Source organism: Capricornis sumatraensis, chromosome 7 (genome assembly GCF_032405125.1).
Source record: "Capricornis sumatraensis isolate serow.1 chromosome 7, serow.2, whole genome shotgun sequence".
NCBI classification, from domain to species: Eukaryota; Metazoa; Chordata; class Mammalia; order Artiodactyla; family Bovidae; genus Capricornis; species Capricornis sumatraensis.
This window is the reverse complement of record NC_091075.1, coordinates 9441319-9464708: the sequence shown is the minus strand read 5'-3', so window position 1 is coordinate 9464708 and position 23390 is coordinate 9441319. Positions and strand designations below refer to the sequence as shown.

Here is a 23390-nt window from a genome sequence, read left to right as displayed (position 1 = left end):
ATATCTTTGGTCTTTCTTTTTGAGGCAGAAGTTGAGCAGGGAATAAGTAAGTTGTCTGTAGAAGCCTTAAAATTCCAATCTTAGAGTCCTTGGATGTATAGCTAGAAATAAGTCTAAAAACAGATTGAATGGTTGATAGCTTTCTGTATTTGGTTAGTTTCAGTGAATGTCAGAGTATTCACACACACATATATATTAGCATAATTTTTACTCGTTAAAGAACTTAACAGTGTAATAGATTTAAAGTATATATAATCTCAGTCTTATATAGTTGCAGTAAAGTTCTGTTTTCCTAAATAAAAGTAAACAAACTGATAGCTTCAGTGAGTTACATAAAGTAATCTGTTTTTATTGGTCAGTAACAAAAATAGCAAATATTTATTTATTGAGTACCACTCTGTACTAGGCAACTAGGTACTGGAGATTCAAAGATGAATGAGACTTAGTATTTGGCCTTAAGGAACACACAGTTAAATGGGATAAGCAATGACCTAAATAAATAATTGCAGTATCATTTTGTTAGTTCAGTAATAGAGGATTGCATAAGGTGATCTGAAAACAAACCTGACCAAGTTGAGGAAGCTGGGGGACATAAAGAGGAAGTGATGCATGAACTGATTAGCCAGAATTGGCCACGGAGAATGGGCTGGGCTAGGAATTACAAACTGAAGGCACAGCAAGAGCAGGAGGCAAAGAGGTGAGAATGGAGGTCGTGTGTATGTTGATCGTGTTGAAACACAGATGGAGACTGTCTAGAGATGCTGTCTTCTTAGAAGCTTGGACTTTTATCATGAAGACATTAAGGAATCTTTGAGGGGCTTTAACCAGTTTAGTAAAATGGTCTAATTAGTGTGTGGAGAAGAGAAAATGAAGACTGGAGAGGGAAGAGCAGGTAGAAGACTGTTGTAGTAGTCTGGTTAGAAGATGAAGGTTCCCTGAATTAGGGTGATGGTAGTAAGAATAGAAAGGTGATAAATTCAGTAATGTTTTGCAGGTATGTCTGGTGAGATCTAATGATTGAGATGAAGGAAAGAGGTAAGGATGTTCAGAAGTTTGAGTCTTGGAATAAATGGTTTCAGTTATCACCGGGTGAGAGTCAGTTTAAGAAGAGGAGCAGGATTAGAGGGATTAGGATATGCTGAATGTGTTGATGAGAGGTGTATAAGAGACATTCAAGTGGAGGTTGGAATAGGAGTATGCAACTTAACAGAAAGATCTGGCCATCTCAAAAGACGGATTTTAAAGGGTTAGCATATTAAACCTATGAGAATAAATGAATATGTCTTGAGATAGTATCTCAATTAGGATACAATGTGAATTTTCTGTAGAACCTCAGGAAACTAAACATTTAAGAGGCACATAGAAAAGATGTGAAAAGAATGGGTCACAGATGGATGAGATGAATCAAGATAGTTTGAATGTCATGGAAGCCAAGGACATAGAGAGCTTCCCTAATTGAGGAGGAGCATGTGATCAAAAGCGCTGAACACAGAAGAGAGGTAAGGAAGGCAGTGGACTCAAACTCTGTAAACTGATGTTTCACAGGAAACTGCTTTGAATCCTTGCATATCCCCTTCTGAGTTAATAGTTGTTACTATTGTTAATATTACTTACTCTTCAAGATATAACTTCAGTTTTTCTTCCTTGAAGCTTTTCCTATCAGCCTCAATACCTCTGTCACATTTATTTACATTTGTATTTTATTTTACAAGTTTTTCCTCTCCTCTGATAAGTATAATCTGTGTTTATTGTTGAAACACAGAAATATATATTATCCCCAAAACTTAAGGTTAAAGACGTAGTGCTGTTGATATTTAGGGCTGAAAGGTTTTCCAGATAGGTTGTACAAGTTAATATTCGTTCTGATAGTGTTTAAGAAATATCTGTTTTTCCTCATCAAAATTAATAGAGAAAATAATCTTTTTCAATTTAGGCAAAAGAAAATTGAAAAATTAATCTTATTATGTCTATGGTTAGTAGTTAGGTTGAGCTTTATTTTCTCTGGCCAATCTCTAAGATTTGGTCAGTGAAATCCAAGAGTTTAAATTTTACATGATAAACTAATAGAGTTTTTGTAATAAAGAAATTCCATTTTATATGCATATTGAAAAGTTTTGTCTGGAGCCCTAAGAACTCTAAGCTCTTAACCTTTATGTAGTAATAACCTAAAGAAAGTGCCAATAGCTAAATATAAATTTAAAAAGTGAGTTTCTCAGGTATTCTTTTTCATGTTAGAGTCAGTGGAGGTCACTGTGTTTTAGTTAAGAATATAAGCACTTAAAATACCAATATTTAGTATTTATAATTGTAATATCGAGTTATTTGCTTAATGTTCTTCACTGTGTGCCATCACCTACCCTAGCTATGCCATGTATAAATGTGTGTAGGAATGTGTGTGTGTGTGCGTATTAATGTTTATTCATATTCTTAAGAGAATATTAGATCAGGCGTTATATCAAGACAAAATTGGAAGTGTAAAACTGAATAGGTTTATGCCTATTGTAATTTATTTCCACTATCACTCTCAAATAATGTTTCTTTTTACCTAGATAAGTTATAGGTGATATGGTTATGATGCACTCAGGTAAAAGTTAAGGAACTTCCCTTGTAGTCCAGTGGTTAAGACTCTGCACTTCTTCTGTGGGGAATGTGGGTTCTATCCTTGGTTGGGAAAGTTCTACACACCCGTGAGGTGTGGTCAAAGAAAAAAGGAAAAAAAATTTTTTTTTAAGTTAAAATTACCTCAATACATGTAACTAATAAGTATTAGCTTGCTCTATGGTTTGTGGAACTTGTTAGCTGTAAAAGGAAGCAGTAGAATAAGAATACCATATAAAATGATTGCTTTTGTAGTCATTTATACACACTGTGGTAGTCCCCAAATTTAGAGAGTTAATTATTAAAGACCTTTTTTTTTTTAATTGAGATACTTAGCACATACAAAGCCAACAATTGTAGCCTATTTTTTTTTTACATTTCAGACCTAAAGTGATCATTACAATGAAATGTGTATATTGATTTATTTTATTTAGAATTGTTCTGCTGGAAACATCATCCTCCACAAACATTTGTGGTTATGTTTTATTTTAAGTTTGCCCCTAACTTTGAGGTAATTTAATCCCTTTTCTTTTTAGTTTCTTCTTCTGTAAATGGTAACAGGTTGCTCTAAAGCTATACCTTATAAAATTCCATAATTCTATAAATATGGTTTCCTATAAACTTTTCATGGAGAAGGCAATGGCAACCCACTGCAGTACTCTTGCCTGGCAAATCCCATGGACAGAGGAGCCTGGTAGGCTGCTGTCCATGGGGTCGCTAGGAATTGGACACGACTGAGTGACTTCACTTTCACTTTTCACTCTCGTGCATTGGAGAAGGAAATGGCAACCCACTCCAGTGTTCTTGCCTGGAGAATCCCAGGGACGGGGAAGCCTGGTGGGCTGCCGTCTCTGGGGTTGCACAGAGTTGGACACGACTGAAGTGACTTAGCTTAGCAAACTTTTCATATAAAATCAAGTGTATCTATGTGCATGTGTTCATCTGTTTTGTATTAATATAGGGGAAAAAAACCCATAAGAACAAGTTTTAAGGATAAAATTTATTTTCCATTGTATTTCCTAAAGAAAATTAGTACACTTAAAGAACACATATACTGTAAGTGAAAAGGAAAGTGAAGTCACTCAGTCGTGCCTGACTCTTTGCAACCCCATGGACTGTAGCCTACCAGGCTCCTCCATCCATGGGATTTTCCAGGCAAGGTTACTGGAGTGGGTTGCCATTTCCTTTTCCAGGGGATCTTCCTGACCCAAGGATCAAACCCGCGTCTCCCACATTGCAGGCAGACGCTTTACCATCTGAGCCACCAGGGAAGCATATATTATAAGTATATAAACATATACTGTAAGTCCTGATAAATCTCAGTGCTTGTTCTTTTGGATTTAGAATGAATGGGAAACAAGATACTTCAATGCAATACTGTTTTGGTTTCTTCCAGATTATGAAGTTAGAAATTGATGAGATTGCAGCACCTCGATCATTTATTTTTCTCTGGTGTGGTTCTGGGGAAGGATTGGACCTTGGAAGAGTGGTAAGATGGTGGTTTTTTTTTTAAGTGTTTTTTTAAAATTCATAAGAAACAACAGTATGTTGTATAAGAAATTTGAAGATTAAGTTTACATTGTTCTTCATTTATTAAATAGTACTCAAATATTCAGAAAGAAAAACTTTTAAAAAGAATATGTAAAAAATATTTTTAATTAAAAAAGAAAGAATATGTAAAAGACAGTACCCCTTAGTCAGTTAACTAGCTTTCGGGATGAAAAATCAAACTACAATTTACTACGACTTCAGGAAGAGAACAGTTTAGAGATTTGAAATTGAATTGCAGCTCCGAAGTGTGCAGCTTACTGTTGTATACTGTCCATTCAGTTCAGTTCAGTCGCTCAGTCGTGTCCAACTTTTTGCGACCCCTTGAATTGCAGCATGCCAGGCCTCCCCTGTCCATCACCAACTCCTGGAGTTCACTCAGACTCCCGTCCATTGAGTCGGTGATGCCATCCAGCCATCTCATCCTCTGTTGTCCCCTTTTCCTCCTGCCTCCAGTCCCTCCCAGCATAGTAGCTAAAATGTATTCTCTGAGTAGCCTTAACTCATGAATTCCAAATGTAACCCGAATCGCATTGGATAACACAGCATCTAGAACACATAGTTTGAAGGGATTAATGAGAGTGAGAAAGAAGTTTATTATCTCAGTTTATTTTAGGTACCTTATATTTATCGTATTCAAAACTTTTTTTGTCTTTTTGGTTGGAGTGTTTTGAATTTCTAAATGGAAACAAAATACTAAAAGCTTTTATTTTAATACTGGTAGCTTTGTGGCTAGTTTTGGTCTCAGATCTGCTGTCCAGCAGTGAAACTTTGGGTAAGGAGGTATTTACTCTTGTGTGTTTCATTTTCCTCACTTGTTATGGGGTAATATTTACATTTTTAGGACATATTATTAATACTTGATATACTACCAAGATCTCATTTAATCCTGGTAATTTTAGGAGGTGTCCATTTGACAGGTGAAGAATTTAAGTAGGATTATATTGAGATAAATTTGTGCTCAAATCCTGAAGTTCTGCAATTGCTTTGTATTTTTTGTATAAATAGCAAGTTTGAGATTGTTGGATCACATCATTGCTTCCATCATTTATTAACTCCATGGTAAGACTATAACTGTATACTGGGAATCTGTTTTATTGCTGGTATCTCCCTAAGATGCTGTAAAAAATCTAAGAAAATAGAAACACGCCATATGTTTTTATAGATATATTGGTATATTTTATAGTTATATTACCCTGTTTAGATCAAATATCTAGCTTTGGGCTTTTCTCCTACCCCTCAGATTAGCTTGAAATTGATTAGGAGGCTTTATCTTATTTATTTATGCATCAGTTTATCATACTAGTGAAAGCAGATTTTGGCCCAAAATAATTACAAAAATAATACAGCATGAGAAATACTCATGAACTTGTGCTAAGTTGATTAAGGCATGTTGAATTTAGGCCCTTGTGATACTTCATGAATATCCAGTGCTAAACAAATATTTGGCAACAGGAACAGATAGTCATTGTGATTTTTGAGATTTTAAGTTAAAAATCTAAGTTCCATTTTGAGGTGTATCTCGGTTTATACAATGAAAAGTACATATATTTTATGCTCTACCGTGTCTTTATTTGTACTTGATCATAGTGCCAACAGTGTTGCACTGCACAATTTACTTAATTCCTCCTACTTTGCACTTAGTCAATTAGGGGTAAGGACTGTATCTTACTCATGGTTTTAATCCCAGCAGCTAGCCAACACCTACATATGGTAGGGCTCAAAATGCTTCTCTGGGTACTCACTTAGCTGATATTTGTTATATGTTCATATATAACAGATTCTAAGACACTAAGATTCAAACCTCTCTATTGTCTAGGTTACATAAAGCTGAAAGTAAAGTTTTATCTTATAAAGAAATATACAGACAATTTTAAGTCTTTGGATTTTTGAGGTTTAGTTTTAAATATATAAAAACAACATTTTGCAAGACTCATTTGAAAGGAAGTTACTGATTAGAACTTCTTAACAGTTTTTAGCTTTATCAGAGGATAAAAAATTGAGGTGGCAAGAACAGTTTACCTTTTGAATTAGTTTTTAATTAAAGAGGGGCTGATTGTTCTCATATTTAAAGGTCACTCTCTGTTGATGACAGTGGAAGGTAGTATAAAGAATTGGAGTATTATATAGTCTTTTCCATGTTTTGGTATTATATGTTTTTATAATGGCTGTATATTTAAAAACAAGTATTTCTTTTTTTCTGTTTCTACAGTAATACAAAATTATTATGACATCTTGGAATTTAGTGTCTCAAACCTCTAGGAAGTTTTTAATGCTAGTTGATTAAGTATTGTTTATTTCTTTTAGCTAAGGAATTTTAAAAAATTCTCTTATTCCTAGTGTTTACGCAAGTGGGGTTACAGAAGATGTGAAGATATTTGTTGGATTAAAACCAATAAAAACAATCCCGGGAAGACTAAGACTTTAGATCCAAAGGCCGTCTTCCAGAGAACAAAGGTATTGTCTTTACTGTTTTCTATATTTTAATTATTTTCTCTCAAGCTTTTACAAATGACTCCATGCTGTTTAATTCATTTTGGTGAAAGGTTCTTCTCTCAGACTTGCACAGATGGCATTGAGCATTAAAGTAACACAGCCAAGTTTATTTAAAAAATTCTATTCACTCAGAGAAGCCTATGCTGTGCTGGAGAAGGTAATATGTATTCCCATATATCCTATACTACTGTCATTCTCAGTCAGATGTGGGCTTTTGGTACTTCTGACCCCTATAGTTTTTCCTTTCTCTGGACTCAGAAAAAAAAAAAAATGGCAGGAAGACTCATAGCTGGCCAGCTAAGATGAATATTTCTCTCTTCCCTTCTTTTTTCTGGGCTTCCCTGATAGCTCAGCTGGCAAAGAATCCTCCTGCAGTGCAGGAGACCCCAGTTTGATTCCTGGGTCGGAAAGATTCCCTGGAGAAGGGGTAAGCTACCAAGTCGAGTATTCTTGGGCTTTTCTAATGGCTTAGCTGGTAAAGAATCCACCCGCAATGCCAGAGACCCTAGTTTGATCCCTGAGTTGGGAAGATCCCCTGGAGAAGGAAAAGGCTACCCACTCCAGTATACTGGCCTGGAAAATTCCATGGACAGAGCAACTTTCACGTTCCCTTCTTTTTTCTACATAAGAACCTGAAGAAGCCCTGAGAACCTCTGATTCATAGAACTGCCCTCCTAGTTATCAGGGTTTAACAGTTTGTCCTCCAGCCTTTCACTGTTCTGGGAGCTTCAGGGGGAGAGTCTTTTTGAAGTCTTTCTTGGGCTAGAAATTCTTTTTGAAGGGAATCCAAGCCATCCTTGCTATTATTGGTTCATGGAGTCAAGTGAGATTAAATTTATTTAAACTTTACCCTGTTGTCCAGATTAAATAGAGGTCAAAAAATAAACAACAAAAAAAGAAATTGTTTGACTTTCACATTTATGTATGTTGAGTATTTTCAGTTTGTATCCTTGCTTAAAGTCTTCTCTCCATTTGAAAAGGCTTACACCTTGTGTATAGATTTGCTCTTGGATCATGTGAGGCCCGATATAAAATCAGATTCTGAAATCAAGTGCCATGTTTCCATAACTTCTGGAAACAAGTTACTATCAAGAGTTGCAGAGGAAAACATCCCACAGTCATTGACTCAGTTATCTAAAATGTGACGGTCCTGAGTTTAATGTCTAGCTTCCCTGCCAGTCTTTGAAGGTCCAGAGATCCAGGTTTTTCCTATTGTGTTTTTGCCGATAGAACTATATCGCAAAGATTCAGAGAAGTAGTATTGTTTTGGAATTTGAAATGTAAAATGTTGTGCAATATGACTGTTTATGAAAAGAAATTAATTGGCCTGTTTTTATTGTTACTTAGGAACACTGCCTTATGGGGATCAAAGGAACTGTTAAGCGTAGCACAGACGGGGACTTCATTCATGCTAATGTTGACATTGACTTGATTATCACAGAAGAACCTGAAATTGGCAATATAGAAAAACCTGTAGAAATTTTTCATATAATTGAACATTTTTGTCTTGGTAGAAGACGCCTTCATCTGTTTGGAAGAGATAGTACAATTCGACCAGGTAAGATCTCAGTGGGGGGAAATGTTAATAGTTCCTTGAGATATAGATGTTAAGAAAGAGTACACGGTCCTTTGTAAAATAAAATGCTTACGACACATTTGACCCCTCTTCTTGGTGTATTTCAAGTATACTAAGCTCAGTCTTGTTTCAGTACTCTTTAAGGGTTCTCTTTCCTATCATTCTGATCCTGACAAACCTTTTCTCACAACACCGCCTAAATTAGCCAGTTTCACAGTACTATCCAGACCTTCCACCGCTCTTTCCCTCATAGCACTATTACCTGAATTATAGAATCATTTGGGCATGTTTATAGTCAATGTCTTTAGCACCGCGGTCTCACGGAAAACGAAGACTGTCTTATTTTCTTTTGAACCAGCATTTAGGTTATTAAGTAAATACTGTGTTGAAGAAATGCATAATGGACATTTGGTCCTGTCCAAAATGTCTGTAAGACATTCGGTCCACACCAAAAGGTTCTTGATATTTGGCCCTGTCCAAAATCATTTGGCAGGGACCAGATTTGCTCAGGTTTCAAGGATCTTTTGGCATGAACAAAATGTCTTACTTTTTAGATAGCACTAACCAAATGATCCTGTAGAAAATAACCATACATTTGTAAAATAAATGACATATCTCAGCCTTATTAGTACTTGGCTTGTCTCCTTACATATATCATGATACTGTTTTATCAAAACTTTAACTTTTTTACTAAATCTGTATAATGTGAATTTACAATTTTGAAAAAAAAAATGAGTAGAAAATAATTAAGCTGTTACAGACTGGAATTTTCTTTCAGAGGGGACAGCTTTTGTTTACAAAGTATTGTTGAAGTCATTATACATTCTGTTTCTTCTCGGAAAATATAAAAGTTACTTTTAAGGACATTGCATCATTCAATCACAGTATATAAAATCAACCTGTTTGGTTTTACCATGCTAGAAGTGTTGTTTAAAGCTGAAAGGAGCCAGAATCTTACTTGTTTTAAACAGTCTACATTTTATACAAGGTAAAAGTTGAAGAAGGTACAGTGGAATAATTGGCCTTCAAAGTACGTAAGAATTTAAAAGAAACTCTGATGTTCATTCTAAAAAAAGTAACCCTTAAGTTGAGGTAGGTATAATGGGATCCATTCTCCCTTCCTCCTCCCTAGACTGGTCAGCTATTCTCTGTGGGTGTGCTTTAGTGAACACATAGAAATATCTTCGTTTGTAGAAACTGGTCTTGAATTTCATAAACTTCTGTAAAATGATAAAGGGAAAAATAAAAGTACATTCTCTTTACAAAGAAATACTTTGCGTGTGAAATGTTTTTTCTCTTTGGCTTAGGTTTAGAGAAAATGTTTTCTGTATTTAAAAGTTAAATGGTTTTTCTCCTGGCAGTTTGTTATTCAGAATTGCGTTGCTTAAGTTATCATTTATCATTGCTTTTTGGCTTAATATTGTGGTCAAATAATATGTATCTTAAAACACCACTAATTTGTAATTTGCTTTGACCGAATTTAGATAACTGAAAATAATGTAAATTTTTTGTTGTTGGTTGTAGTATTTGTGTATGCTGTTTCTGTCAGCCATGTCTTTACTGATGTTTTTAACTATTCTATGAGAAAGGTATGTTTAAATCTATTAAGATCATGGGCTTTTGGTTCTGTTTAGTTGTCAGTTTTGAGTTTATGTCTGTTCAAGATTGTTATTAGGTGTATTTAAAATGTAGGACTTTTATGCCTTCCTTGTAGATTGATGCTCTTAATATTATGAATTGTCCTTCTTAATCCAGTTTCTTAACTTTAAATCCTACTTCATCTAACATTATTACAGTGATTCCAGCTTTTTTTGGGGTTGTGTTTACTCTGTATATTATTTCCATCCTTTATTTACAATCTTCCATATCCTTTAACATACCTCTTGTGATCAAACATAAAGGTAGTTTTCATTAAATAGGTAGGTTTAATCTTTATCTTTGAATTGGGGTTTTTTTTTAAATAATTGATTGCTCCCTTTCCCATGTTTGGTTTCTGTTGTTTGTTTTTTTTTTTTGGTTTTTGTTTCTTTGGCTGAGAGACGTAGGATCTCAGTTCGCAACCAGGAATTTGTCCCGTGCCCCTTGCTTTGAAAGTGTGGAATCCTGACCACTGGACCACCAGAGAAGTCCCTTAATTGAATTGTTTGGTGGTGGTGGTAGTGGTGGTTTAGTCGCTAAGTCATGTCCAACTCTTGCAACTCCATGAACTGTAGCCTGCAAGGCTCTTCTGTCCATGGGATTCTCCAGGCAAGAATACTGGAGTGGGTTGCTGTTTCCTTCCCCAGGGAATCTTCCCAACACAAGGATTGACCCCTAACCTCCTGCATTGCAGGCAGATTGTTGACCAACTGAGCTATGAGTCGTCTATATTTAATGTAATTTCTTTTAAAAAAAATGTCTTTTTTATTCATTCTTGGCTGTGCTGGGTCTTTGTTGCTGCACAGACTTTTCAGCTAGTAGGGGCTACTCTAGTTATGGTGCACAAGCTTCTCATTTGAGTGGATTTTCTTGTGAAATAGAGGCTCTAGAGCAGGAGAACTTCAGTAGTTCTGGCATGTGGCCTCAGTAGCTGCAGTTTCTAGAATACAGGCTCAGTAATTGCAGACGGGCTTAGTTGTCCCACAGCAAGTATGATCTTCCAGGATCAAGGGCAAATTCGTGCATTAGTGTGGGGTTTCTTTACCACTGAGCCACTAGGAAAACCTTTAATGTGGTTTCTGATATTTGTGGTTATTCAGTCGCTCAGTCATGTCTGACTCTTTGTGACCTCATGGACTGCAGCACCCCAGGTTTCCCTGTCCTTCACTATTTCCTGGAGTTTGCGCAAACTCAAGTCCATTGAGTTGGTGATGCCATCAAACCATCTCATCCTCTGTCATCCCCTTATCCTCCTACCTTCAGTCTTTCCCAGCATCAGGGCCTTTTCCAGTGAGTTGGCTCTTTGCATCAAGTGGCCCAAGTATTCAAGCTTCAGTTTCAGCATCAGTTCTTCCAAATTTAAGGTTGATTTCTTTTAGAATTGACTGGTTTGATCTCCTTCCTGTCCAAGGGACTCTACAGAGTCTTCTACAGCACCGCAGTTCAAAAGCATGAATTCTCTGGTGCTCAGCCTTGTTTATGGTCCAACTCTCACATCTGTATATGACTACTGGAAAAATCATACCTTTGATTATACAGACCTTTGTCAGCAAAGTAATGTCTCTGCTTTTTAATATGCAGTCTAGGTTTGTCATAGCTTTTCTTCCAAGGAGCAAGTGTCTTTAAATTTCATGGCTGTAGTCATCATCCACAGTGATTTTGAAGACAGAAAATAAAGTCTGTCACTGTTTCCACATCTCTTTGCCATGAAGTGAGGGGACCAGATGCCATGATCTTAGCTTTCTGAATGTTGAGCTTTAAGCCAGCTATTTCACTCTCCTCTTTCACTTTCATCAAGAGACTGTTTGGTTCCTCTTCACTTTCTGCCATAAGGGTGGTGTCATCTGCATATCTGAGGTATTGATATTTCTTCGGGCAGTCTTGATTCCAGCTTGTGCTTCATCCAGTCCAGCATTTCTCATGATGTACTCTGCATATAAGTTAAATAAACAGGGTGACAATATACAGCCTTGACATAGTCATTACCCAATTTTGATCCAGTCCGTTGTTCCATGTCCAGTTCTAACTGTTGCTTCTTAACCTGCAGACAGGTTTCTCAGGAGGCAAGTAAGGTGGTCTGGTATCCCATCTCTTAAGAATTTTCCACAGTTTGCTGTGATCCACACAGTAAAGACTGTAGTGTTGTCATTGAAGCAAAAGTAGACATTTTGCTGGAACTCTCTTGCTTTTTCTGTGATCCAGTAGATATTGGCAATGTGATCTCTGGTTCTTCTTCCTTTCCTAAATTTACTTTGTACATCTGGAAGTTCTTGGTTCACATACTGTTGCAGCCTAGCTTGAAGGATTTTGAGTGTTACTGCATGTGAAATGAGTGCAATTGTGTGGTAGTTTGAACATTCTTTGGTGTTGCCCTTCTTTGGGATTGGAATGAGAACTGACCTTTTCCAGTCCTGTGGCCGCTGCTGAGTTTTCCATCTTTGCTGGCATATTGAGGGCAGCACTTTCACAACATCACTTTTTAGAATTTGAAATAGCTCAGCTGGAATTCTATCACCTCCACTAGCTTGGTTCATATTTATGCTTCCTAAGGCCCACTTGTCTTTGCACTCCAGGAGGTCTGGTTCTAGGTGAGTGATCACACCATTGTGGTTATCCAGGTCATTAAGACCTTTTTTGTACAGTTCTTCAATGTATTCTTGCCACTTATATCTCTTCTGCTTCTGTAAGGTCCATACTGTTTCTGTCCTTTATTGTGCCCATCTTTGCATGAAATGTTCCTTTGGTATCTCAGATTTTCTTGAAGAGATCTCTAGTCTTTCTCATTCTATTTTCCTCTATTTCTTTGCATTGAACACTGAGGAAGGCCTTCTTACCTCTCCTTGTTCTTCTTTGGAATTCTGCATTCAGATGGGTATATCTTCCCTTTTCTCCTTTGCCTTTTGCTTCTTTTCTTTTCTTGGCTATTTGTAAGGCCTCCTCAAACAACCATTTTGCCTTGTTGCATTTCTTTTTCTTGGGGATGGTTTTAACCACTGCCTCCCTATGTAGTGTTAGGAACCTCCATCCATAGTTCTATACGCTGTATCAGATCTGATCTTAAATTAATACGCTGTATCAGATCTTAAATGTATTTGTCACTTCCACTGTATAATCATAATGGATTTGATTTAGGTGATACATGAATGGCCTAGTGGTTTTCCCTATTTTCTTCAATTTAAGTCTGAATTTTGCAATAAGGAGTTCATGATCTGAGCCACAGTCAGCTCCTGGTCTTGTTTTTGCCGACTGTGTAGAGCTTCTCCATCTTTGTCTGCAAAGAATATAATCAGTCTGATTTTGGTGTTGACCATCTGGTGACATCCATGTATAGAGTTGTTTCTTGTATTGTTGGAAGAGGGTGTTTGCTATGACCACCTTAATGTTTGCTTTACCTTGGTACACCTGTTCTGTGTCCCCTTTTCTCTCATTTCTTTTGGATTAAGAATTCTTATATTATTCAAGTGTTTCTTTTTTATTAACTTGTTATATATTCTTTTATTGTTCCTTCACTGGTTTTCTTGGAAATTGCAGCATGTACCCTTGAATTACTAAATTCTAAATTAAAGTAGCATATTGGTTTTTTTTTTTAAGGGTAGGAAGGCTATGGTTTAAACTTCATAGTTTCTTTAGTCTTTTAAAGGTAATTTTTCTATATATATACAGTCATGCCTGAGTTTTACACACATACTAGATATACAGCTACAGAATGAACTTTGAGTTGTGGAGACTTCTGCTATACATATACATGAACATCTTGTTTGGAGGTTTAGTAAGTGATTTTACTCTCTTATCAAAGTAAAATATTTTGGCAACAGAGCTTGTGGCAAGCAAATATTTCCTCTTCACTGGCTTAAAAGAAAGTAATATGACTAGATGCTCAGCTGGAGTTGTATGTTTTTCAGAAAGTGTAGATGTCCATAGGTATTGAATATTAAGATTATGGCTGTAGTGTTTGAGGAAATAAGGAACAGATTTTTATCTTCCATCATTAACCTTTGTACTCAAAAATAGCTCTTGAATCTGGGAACAATCTCCAGTGGGAACTGCTATTTAAAGGAAGTGGAAAACTTTAAAGAAACAGCAAAGCTATTTGAACAATAAAAGGGAACATCAAACAGATGGTAATCTTTTAGTAATTGAAAAGTCAGTGTAACAACATTAAAGAAAATTTTCAAGAGGAAAAAAGATTCAACCTCACTACTTCCAAGAAGTATTATTTTTTTGTGTAATACTTTCCAGTCCTCTTGTGCATACAAATTTTTACATAACTGTGTCATTCATCATTTTGTATTTTTCTCAATATTATGTCAAAATATATGTCAAAATTATTTCTACATTTAAGTAATTATAATGCTTTTAATGGCTTTATAGCATTATTTTAAGTTTTTTTTTTAAATGTGAGTGGAAGGACCAAGGAGTAGAGAGAGTAGATAATTATTAAGTATAGCTATAGATATAAACCTAAACAGCAACTGAAATAAAAATACAAATTTTGGTGCTAGTTTGTATTTATAATATTCTATAACTATAACATAATGGGAATTTTCTCCATTCATTTAGCTATGGCCACTCTACCCACTTTATATTATACATTATATCTCTGATACCCTTCTATCTATATCTATACCAGTTGTACAAAGTCTTAGAGATTTAGATTTTATTTTTTGCTTGTAAACTACTGTCTGATTCTTTATCTTTGCCCATTCTTGCACAAATTATTTTAGTATTAAGAAAGAATATCCACTTTGGAAAATTATGTAGTAGAAAGTTAACCATGTAAATAATAGGATCAATTGAGAGAAGTCTGTACAAGAGGCTATAATTTATTTGGGTCAAATCCTCAAATACATTTCTTCCTCAAGGAGATAGTCTAAGGTATATAACACATACCAGAGGAATAGTCTTTATTATTGCTTTAAATGTTTAAAAATTGATATATGTATCATAGTCACTGAAGCCAGGCTAATTTAAAGTTACTTGGTTCTTAGAAATTAAGCATTCAGAATTTTAATAGAACACTGTTGCAGTGAAGAATTTGTGAGTGGGAAGCAGTGTCCCTTGCAGTTTACTTTGTAAAGGTTTACGTCTTATTTATGTAGGGCAATATAGCATGAAGGAGACAATATTAACTATTTTTATTAAATCTTCGAATTTTTTCTTACCTCTTGCTTGTGCGTTGTGTTCCACAGCACCATATGTATGGTAGAAAATAAACCAAAAGCAAGTAAAAGTCTCATAGGTTCAATTGTCAGTGAGACCACATAGGTGTGCAGTGTATTCTTTCATCTCATTTTTATCAAGGTGTCTACTTGATGAGACATGAAAAGCATCATATGGTTTTATCTGTTATTTTTCTCCAGATAGTAACAGATTTTATCTGTGCACTGTTAGACGATTTAAATGATGAACACAGTTTTGTACAAAAAAAAAAGGGCTACTACATTTTAGAATGTGACCCCAGTAAAATATTTTCCATTTTATCATGGACCTAATAGTCTAAGTCCCATCACTTCATGGGAAACAGATGGAGAAACCGTGGAAACAGTGTCAGACTTTATTTTTGGGGGCTCCAAAATCACTGCAGATGGTGACTGCAGCCATGAAATTAAAAGACATTTACTCCTTGGAAGAAAAGTTATGACCAACCTAGATAGCATATTCAAAAGCAGAGACATTACTTTGCCGATTAAGGTCCGTCTAGTCAAGGCTATGGTTTTTCCAGTAGTCATGTATGGATGTGAGAGTTGGACTGTGAAGAAGGCTGAGTGCCAAAGAATTGATGCTTTTGAACTGTGGTGTTGGAGAAGATTCTTGAGAGTCCCTTGGACTTCGAGGAGATCCAACCAGTCCATTATGAAGGAGATCAACCCTGGGATTTCTTTGGAAAGAATGATACTAAAGCTCAAACTCCAGTACTTTGGCCACCTCATGCGAAGAGTTGACTCATTTTAAAAGACTCTGATGCTGGGAGGGATTGGGGGCAGGAGGAGAAGGCGACGACAGAGGATAAGATGGCTGGATGGCATCACTAACTCGATGGACGTGAGTCTGAGTGAACTCCGGGAGTTGGTGATGGACAGGGAGGCCTGGCGTGCTGCCATTCATGGGGTCACAAAGAGTCGGACACGACTGAGCGACTGAACTGAACTGAATAGTCTAAGAAATAATCTTGATAAGGCAGAAATTGTGTGAGATTAATTTTTCAGGTGAAGAACCTAATTCTTAAGAGATTCCTCAACCTGCCCTAATGATCAGGAATCTCCACATGCAGGGAACCTCAAAGCGCGAGGTCTCCATCAGGCATTTACAGTTAATTTGTAGTTCTTCCTGTTGCAGATACAATGTAATCAAACAGAAACCATCCTTATAAGGAAAATTATCTAGCAGTGAAGTTGACAAAACCTTTTTACCTATAGAAATATAATATGTAATGGAAATTCAGAAGGATAATTCATTTCATTAAGGTCCATGTTTAAAGTGGATGTTGAAGGATGGAATTTTCACCAGGTTGACAGGATAGAAAAAATTGTAGGCACAAGGTGGAGATCAGTGTGCAAACAGTTAACTATAGTGGTTCATTGTTTCAGCAGTGCAATTAGAAAGCTAGTTCAGACCTCATCGTATAAGGCTTCCGATTCCATGTTACTGAATTCTGGCTTAGTGGAAAGCCCAGAAGGTTGTGCAGAGAAGGAATGTGGTTTCAGCTTTGCTTTAGGCTTTCCACTTTTAGAGGAGGAGAGGTTGGGAAAGCATTACAGTACACAAGTATGTCTGTTGTATGTGTAGGGGACAAAACTAGTAGAAAAATAAAAACTCTAAGGGTGGCAGCAGAAATGGTAACAAGTAGGAGCAGCATGGTAGTAGGTTGAATTTCTAAGACCTGCCAGCTGGGTTAACGTGGTTGGAAGAGAAGAGGCAAAAGTTAGTTCCAGGATGTTAGTTAGAAAACTGGAACCATTTCTACAAGTAGGAAGGTAATATAAAATTTAATAAATTTTCACTAAGCCAGAACTCAGTGTAGTGTCTAATATTTTCTAAATCCTATTCTCACAGAATGTGAAATATGGATGGAAATCACAATTATATTATAAAAGTTTTTAAGAGGAAAAACAAAACAAATATATATATAAAATCAAAGACCATAGTTAAATGCCACATGTTCTATGTAAAATATCAATATTGGGTAAGTGATAGGGGCATCTCTGGAAATAACTGGAGATTTGAAATGGCTTCTAAAGATAAGTAAAATAATTGGGGGGAAGAAAAAGGTTAATGTTTTTTCCCTCCGTTTCAGGGTGGCTTACAGTTGGACCAACTCTTACAAATAGTAACTACAATGCAGAAACGTATGCATCCTACTTCAGTGCCCCGAATTCTTATTTGACTGGATGTACAGAGGAAATTGAGAGACTTCGACCAAAATCACCTCCTCCCAAATCTAAATCTGATCGGGGAGGTGGAGCTCCCAGAGGAGGCGGAAGAGGTGGCACGTCTGCCGGCCGTGGGCGAGAGAGAAATCGATCTAACTTCCGAGGAGAAAGAGGTGGCTTCAGGGGGGGCCGTGGAGGAGCACACAGAGGTGGCTTTCCACCTCGATAGTTTTTAGGACACTGATCCTATTAATGCCCCTTCACCTTTCCGATAGTTTGAATTTCACCCAGGAGATGTTTAGAACTCTGTTCCAGCTTGCACTTTGCTTTAGTTTCTCTAAGCTACAGGAATATTTTAATCAACCTCCCTTGCAGTTGTCACTGTCGCGTTTTATTCAGGGTAAATGAGTCATCCTGGCTTTTGTCCTGTGCATGTAACCAAACAGAGTGGAACAACACAAATACCTTCGCTTTCAGAAACGGAATTTAGTCTAATTACAAAGGCTTTTGCTTTTTAGGAATAAAGTGAGCAGTGAAAAAGACCCAGTCTGAAGTATCATACGGGTGCTGACAGTAGTTGATCATGGGCATCCCACCACTGCTGTCACAGCAAATGGGAAGCTGTTTGCAGGCTTGATCGAGTGGAGTTGGGACAGATGGTAAACTTCTCTTAGGGTTTCAACATTTTCTCATTGAAACAATAAAAGAGACTTTTTTCTTTCTTTTTGAAAAATCTTAAGTAAACTCGTGTAGTTTGATCACAGAAGAAATTAAGAGACTTGGAACAAAATCCTCCTCCCAGGTTTAAATCTGATCAGGGAGGTGGAGCCACCGGGTGGGCAGAGAGGAGTAGAGCCCATAGACATACTTTACAAAGAGGGAAAAAAGTTCTCATAATCTCAGTTGTGCAGCTACCGATGACTGTTACTCATGCTTCCTAAGAAGCTGACGAGGACAAATAGCCAAGCAGCTAAGGACAATAAAACTTTGGTGTGATCTTGGATTGACTTTCAAAGCAGTTTCATATTCCTTAGCAAAATAAAAGAATAAAAGCAACAGATACACCTGGTTATCAGGTGCTTGGTTTAAACATTTTGGGGAATAAAGTACTTGGTGATGGGAAAATGACATGCATCTTTAAACTTGTTATGGAGAAAAGGTAAAACCAATTACAGAAAACCCTCAACTTAAGAGAGCTTGGAAAAATGGAACTGCAGTTGCCTTCTAAGGGACTGGTTTTCCAGATAAGTTGTATGAAATTTTATATGGTCATTTCTATACTGTCACTCATGTTTTGCATGAATCTGCTAAATGAAATAATACCATTATTGTTGATAAACATATTTTTTATCTTATGTATGATTTTTCTAATGAAACTTTAAACCTTTGAATTTTGAGAGTCTCTTTTCTGTGAGTGGAATTGTCGTCATTACCAAATGAAAAAGGATTGACCTCAGATGAGACTATTCTCTTGGTCTGTGAGTAGTCCTTTATGTGTATTGGCTCATAAAGTGAGGTTATGTTATATCCTTTAAAGACTCAGTTTGAAGATAGGGATTGAATTATAGGAATATGCTTGAGATCCTTAAAAGCGTGATAAATTTTACTTGCTCAACCTGTTAGATCTTTCTAGTACAGGTAGCATTTGACTAATGTTCTTCTTGATGTAGATATGATGTGGAACTGTTGGTTAGAATTTTTACTGAAATGGTGGTACATTTTCAGCTCCAGTAATTAATAGAGAGAACTCTATTTGTTAAAGGTGACCTGGGAATGAAGAAGATGGATACTCAGTTGCCTAGTGGGAGTCCTTAGACACACCAGCTAGGGAGTGATTCTGTCCTTTAAATAGGACTCTAGCCTGGTTCCTTCTCTGGGTCAGCTAGAACAGAGTTCGTGGTGGGGAATATCGTACCCAAACACTACTGAACCATATCAGACCAGGGAATTGTTGCGATGTCAGTCACAGTGTAGAATGAGATAGCACAGTGCACGAGGCGTTGAGCTTTATAGTGGGGGATCAAGTGTGGAGTCAGACTCCACAGGCTGCATATCCAGAGCTGGATTGGGAATCAGGGCTGCACCAGAGTTGGAGTGGGAATCAGGGCTGCACCAGCTAATACTTTGGTAAGTAGAAGAGCTACCTCCTATAAGTCCTTAGCTCATAAAAACTACATACCTCTCTTATTTGTAAACCACGTAATTGCTGTGCCACAGTTTCACTTTAAATTGATGGGATTGTAATGGTTGGATGCCTGGGGTAGCACACTGTAACTGAGAATGATTCCTTTGCATGTCTCTTAAAATACTTTCTACCCATTTTAGTCGTTAACTTACAATGTTCTGATTACAGCACCTGATTTTTAAAACCTATACTTTTTTCATTCTGAACTTAAGAACGTAAGATTTAGTCTATAGTTCTAGATTTTATTGATTTGGTATAATTTTTATTAACTTGACAAAATGATACCCCAGTTGGGATTCATTCTAAATGATAATCTTTGATCGGAAAGTCTCTTTTTGAGCGCGCTGTTAAAAACATACGCTTTTGTGTATAAGAAAGGCTTTTCTTGGAACAGTCCTGTATAATCTTGGGGTCCATATAGGACATTAGCATTATCTTTGATGTTCAGTGATAGGGACTTAAGTATATGCTGTCAGTTTTTAAGCTATAAACCTGGGACTCCCCAGGAGGTTAGAACATTTATCTAGCAAATTGAGCCCATTGAAGACTCCCATTTCTGAAAAGTCACATTTGCTTCTGCTCTCAAGACGCCCAGTCAGTTACTCATATGAACATTGTTAGGTATAATGTGCAGACAAAATACTACCTCATTTAATCTAGATGTTCTTTTTCTATAAACCCTTTTTCTAGAATTTGACAAAATATTAAAATGATCAGTTTGAGTCTGTGTTATAGTTCTTCTGTAACTAGAGGGGCTGATGAACAATGAAATCAAATAAGGTAGGTTTTTTCCAAAAATGCTTCTAAAAAATTAAAATTGAAGTCAGTGATATAAAGTGCATATAGGAATTAGGTATATAATGTGAATCAGTGAAGCAAGCCATGAGTTCATTTTATAGTGGAATGATGACTGCAGCCATGAAATTAAAAGACGCTTGCTCCTTGGAAGGAAAGCTATGACCAACCTGGACAGCATGTTAAAAAGCAGAGACATTACTGTGGTTTTTCCAGTAGTCATGTATGGATGTGAGAGTTGGACTATAAAGAAAGCTGAATGCGGAAGAATTAATGCTTTTGAACTGTGGTGTTCGAGAAAATTCTTGAGAGTCCCTTGGACTCAAGGAGATTCAACCATGCCATCCTAAAGATCAGTCCTGGGTGTTCATTGGAAGGACTGATGTTGGAGCTGAAACTCCAATACTTTGACCACCTGATGCGAAGAACTGACTCATTGGAAAAGACCCTGATGTTGGGAAAGATTGAAGGCAGGAGGAGAAGGGGACGACAGAGGATGAGATGGTTGGATGGCATCACTGACTCAATGGACATGAGTTTGGGTAAACTCTGGGAGTTGGTGATGGACAGGGAGGCCTGGCGTGCTGCAGTCCATGGCATCGCAAAGAGTTGGACCACGACTGAGCGACTGAACTGAACTGAATTCTTTTTTTAGACATTTTGAGTGACTTTGACAACGCTATTTGCATATTTAATGCAGGACTATTTACTTTCATTTACTGTCTCCCTTTTGTCCTGTCTTTGCTGCTTTCCCACATGGGTGGATTTTCTTAGCTCCTCTCTAAGGGAGCAGAACAGAGCACCTTAATAAGTAGTCATTGACTTGATCTCAAGGCCGTGGAGATCTGAGAGAGAGGTGGCAACAGAGCTCACAGGTAAGGCAGACATCATACCCAACGCCAACGGATTGTCACCACAGAGGGAGGATGGTAAGTCTGAAATGTTCATGTGAAATCTCCCTAGATGTTGGCAGTTAAAACACTTTGTGTCCTTTGCTTACATTTTCCTTTCAAATAACTGAAAGTTTTAAAAATTAGTTTGGCTAGCTAAATTCTGCATACGTTTTAAATTCTGGCTTTTAAATACTGTTACCAAAGTCACTTAAAGAGGAAGAAAAAAATTTACTTGATTTTACAGGAAACATTCACGTCGAGAATGTTGTTGGTACACTTTGAAACATACTAAAGAGATTGCAGACATGGACTAATGCTTTAAAGCTGGATATAGGGGTGTGACTGCAGCCATTCATCTGTCCGGTGGAGGGAATGTGGAGGCTAGGCCTGTTTGTCACAGTTCCTTATAAAACCCCACATCTGCCCCATCTTTTAGCTTAGAATTACAGCTGTTAATGTCATAAAAGAGTACATCATTCTGTGGGGTTTTTTTTTGCATGTTTTTTTAAAGTAGAGGACAAAATGTCAAACTATTTTGCTGGGATACCCAGTTCAGTAGTTTATGCTGGTTAAATTTCCAGGGTAATTGCTTGGATGTCTTAAGGAATTTGCTGTCATTTTATAGGTTTATGCTTTTCAAGATGGTAGGAACATACTTTGATATCAAGTACAAGGAGAGTTTGGATGTAATAATGTTGCCCATGATTCAGATAAGCTGCACAGGTAGAGGGATTATTTTGCCTTGTCCAAAAAGCAAGGTATTTATAGTGGCAAATAGGATCTCAAGATTCTAGCTTACTTTTCTACTGCTGTATCTTACTGAAATAAAAATCTTACAGCATGATTATGAAAAATCATATAAGTGTGATTAAGAGTATTATGCTTATAAATCCAAAGCAAAATTTCAGAAACTGTAAGCACGCATGTAAGCTTGCCAGCTAATTGACTCTCTGAATTTTATTTTATTCTGTTAAGTATTTGTTCATTTGGCTGCATCAGGTCTGAGTTGTGGCACATGGGATCTTTGATCATTTTTGTGACATGCAGAATCTTTTAGCTGCACCATGCAGGATTTTAGTTGCAACATGTGAGCGCTTAGTTGTTGTGTGAACTCTTAGTTGCAGTATGTGAACTCCATAGTTGTGGCATGTGGGATCTAGTTCCCTGACCAGGACTGAACTTGGGGGCCCCCTTGCTTGGGTAGTGTGGAGCCTTAGCCACTGGACCACCAGGGAAGTCCTATGACCCCCTGAATTTTAAATCCCATCACTTCCTTGAGATGATGCTGGTAACATACTGGGTCAGAATGTCATTAGAACCTCGTTGGGGAACATTCCCAATTCTGATTGCTTTAGAGTGATGTTTTTCAAGTGAAAGATTCCCATTCCATCTGGTACCTGCTTTTGCCTGCTCATTTGTTCTGAACTAATAACTGGTGCTCACGCTGTTAGCAATTGGTCTTTGTCACAGACTCTATAATGGCAGCAATATGCTTTCTCAGCTTCTAATGTGCAGCACATTGCAAGTGCTCAGTAAATAAATAACCCTTTACTTTTTGTTTGACTAATAATTGGAAGTAATTCCCAGAGGATTTTTAAAATCGTTCACATTTCACTTCTTTTCCCTTTTGCTGTTTCTTTCTTGCTCCATAAGAGGACTGATTTTCTAAATAGTAAGGATTTTTTTCCTCTCAAGCATTAGAACATCGTCTTTGAGGCTGAGGAAATGAAGTCATTTCCACTGACTTACTACTTACCAGTGGACTTACAGAATCAATTTCCTTTGGTCTGAGTTTAAAGGCATCTGACTTCCCTCAGGACATTAGTCTTTAAAATACTGTGTCAAATGCAGCCTATTAAAGTAAGGCAGATTAATTAACCACATCTGTATCACCTTGTTGCTAACAGCTTCAGTAAAAAATTAGACTCTTCCTCCTATTTATGATAGTGGACCTGAGGGAGAGTAGGTTGCCTAAGAGTGAGGAGAGCACAGGATGACTGTGGATGGGCATAGGGAGGCCCCTGGGGGTCTTGGGAAACTGCTGCGGGTCAGTTTCCCTCAGGCAGAGAGGACCTCACTGGGAAGTAGCTGAATGGTGCACACAGGAAAGTTGGTCCCCGGGCTACACATTTATTTCTCCCAAACACAGTGTGGAAGCAGAGGAGTCCTGGACTTAAAGAGACTGTAGGGCTTCGACACTAGTCATCAGTGTGGACTGAAGACAGGAAATCTTCCCTGCCAGTTCTATGAAATAGAGATTCTGACTCAGGTTGATTTTTACACTTGATCTT

General features: G+C 37.1%; 1 protein-coding gene across 1 annotated transcript in view; it reads left to right on the top strand.

Moving 5' to 3' along the window:
* METTL14 (methyltransferase 14, N6-adenosine-methyltransferase non-catalytic subunit) overlaps positions 1–18408 on the top strand; it is a 38658-nt gene extending 20250 nt beyond the window's left edge. Inside the window, exons 8-11 of the mRNA XM_068975271.1 lie at positions 3995–4087; positions 6487–6603; positions 7990–8200; positions 17151–18408. Coding sequence (XP_068831372.1) covers positions 3995–4087; positions 6487–6603; positions 7990–8200; positions 17151–17455 — 726 coding nt within the window. The 3' untranslated portion in view covers positions 17456–18408. The remainder of the gene's footprint in view (positions 1–3994; positions 4088–6486; positions 6604–7989; positions 8201–17150) is intronic.
* Positions 18409–23390: the final 4982 nt, after the last annotated feature.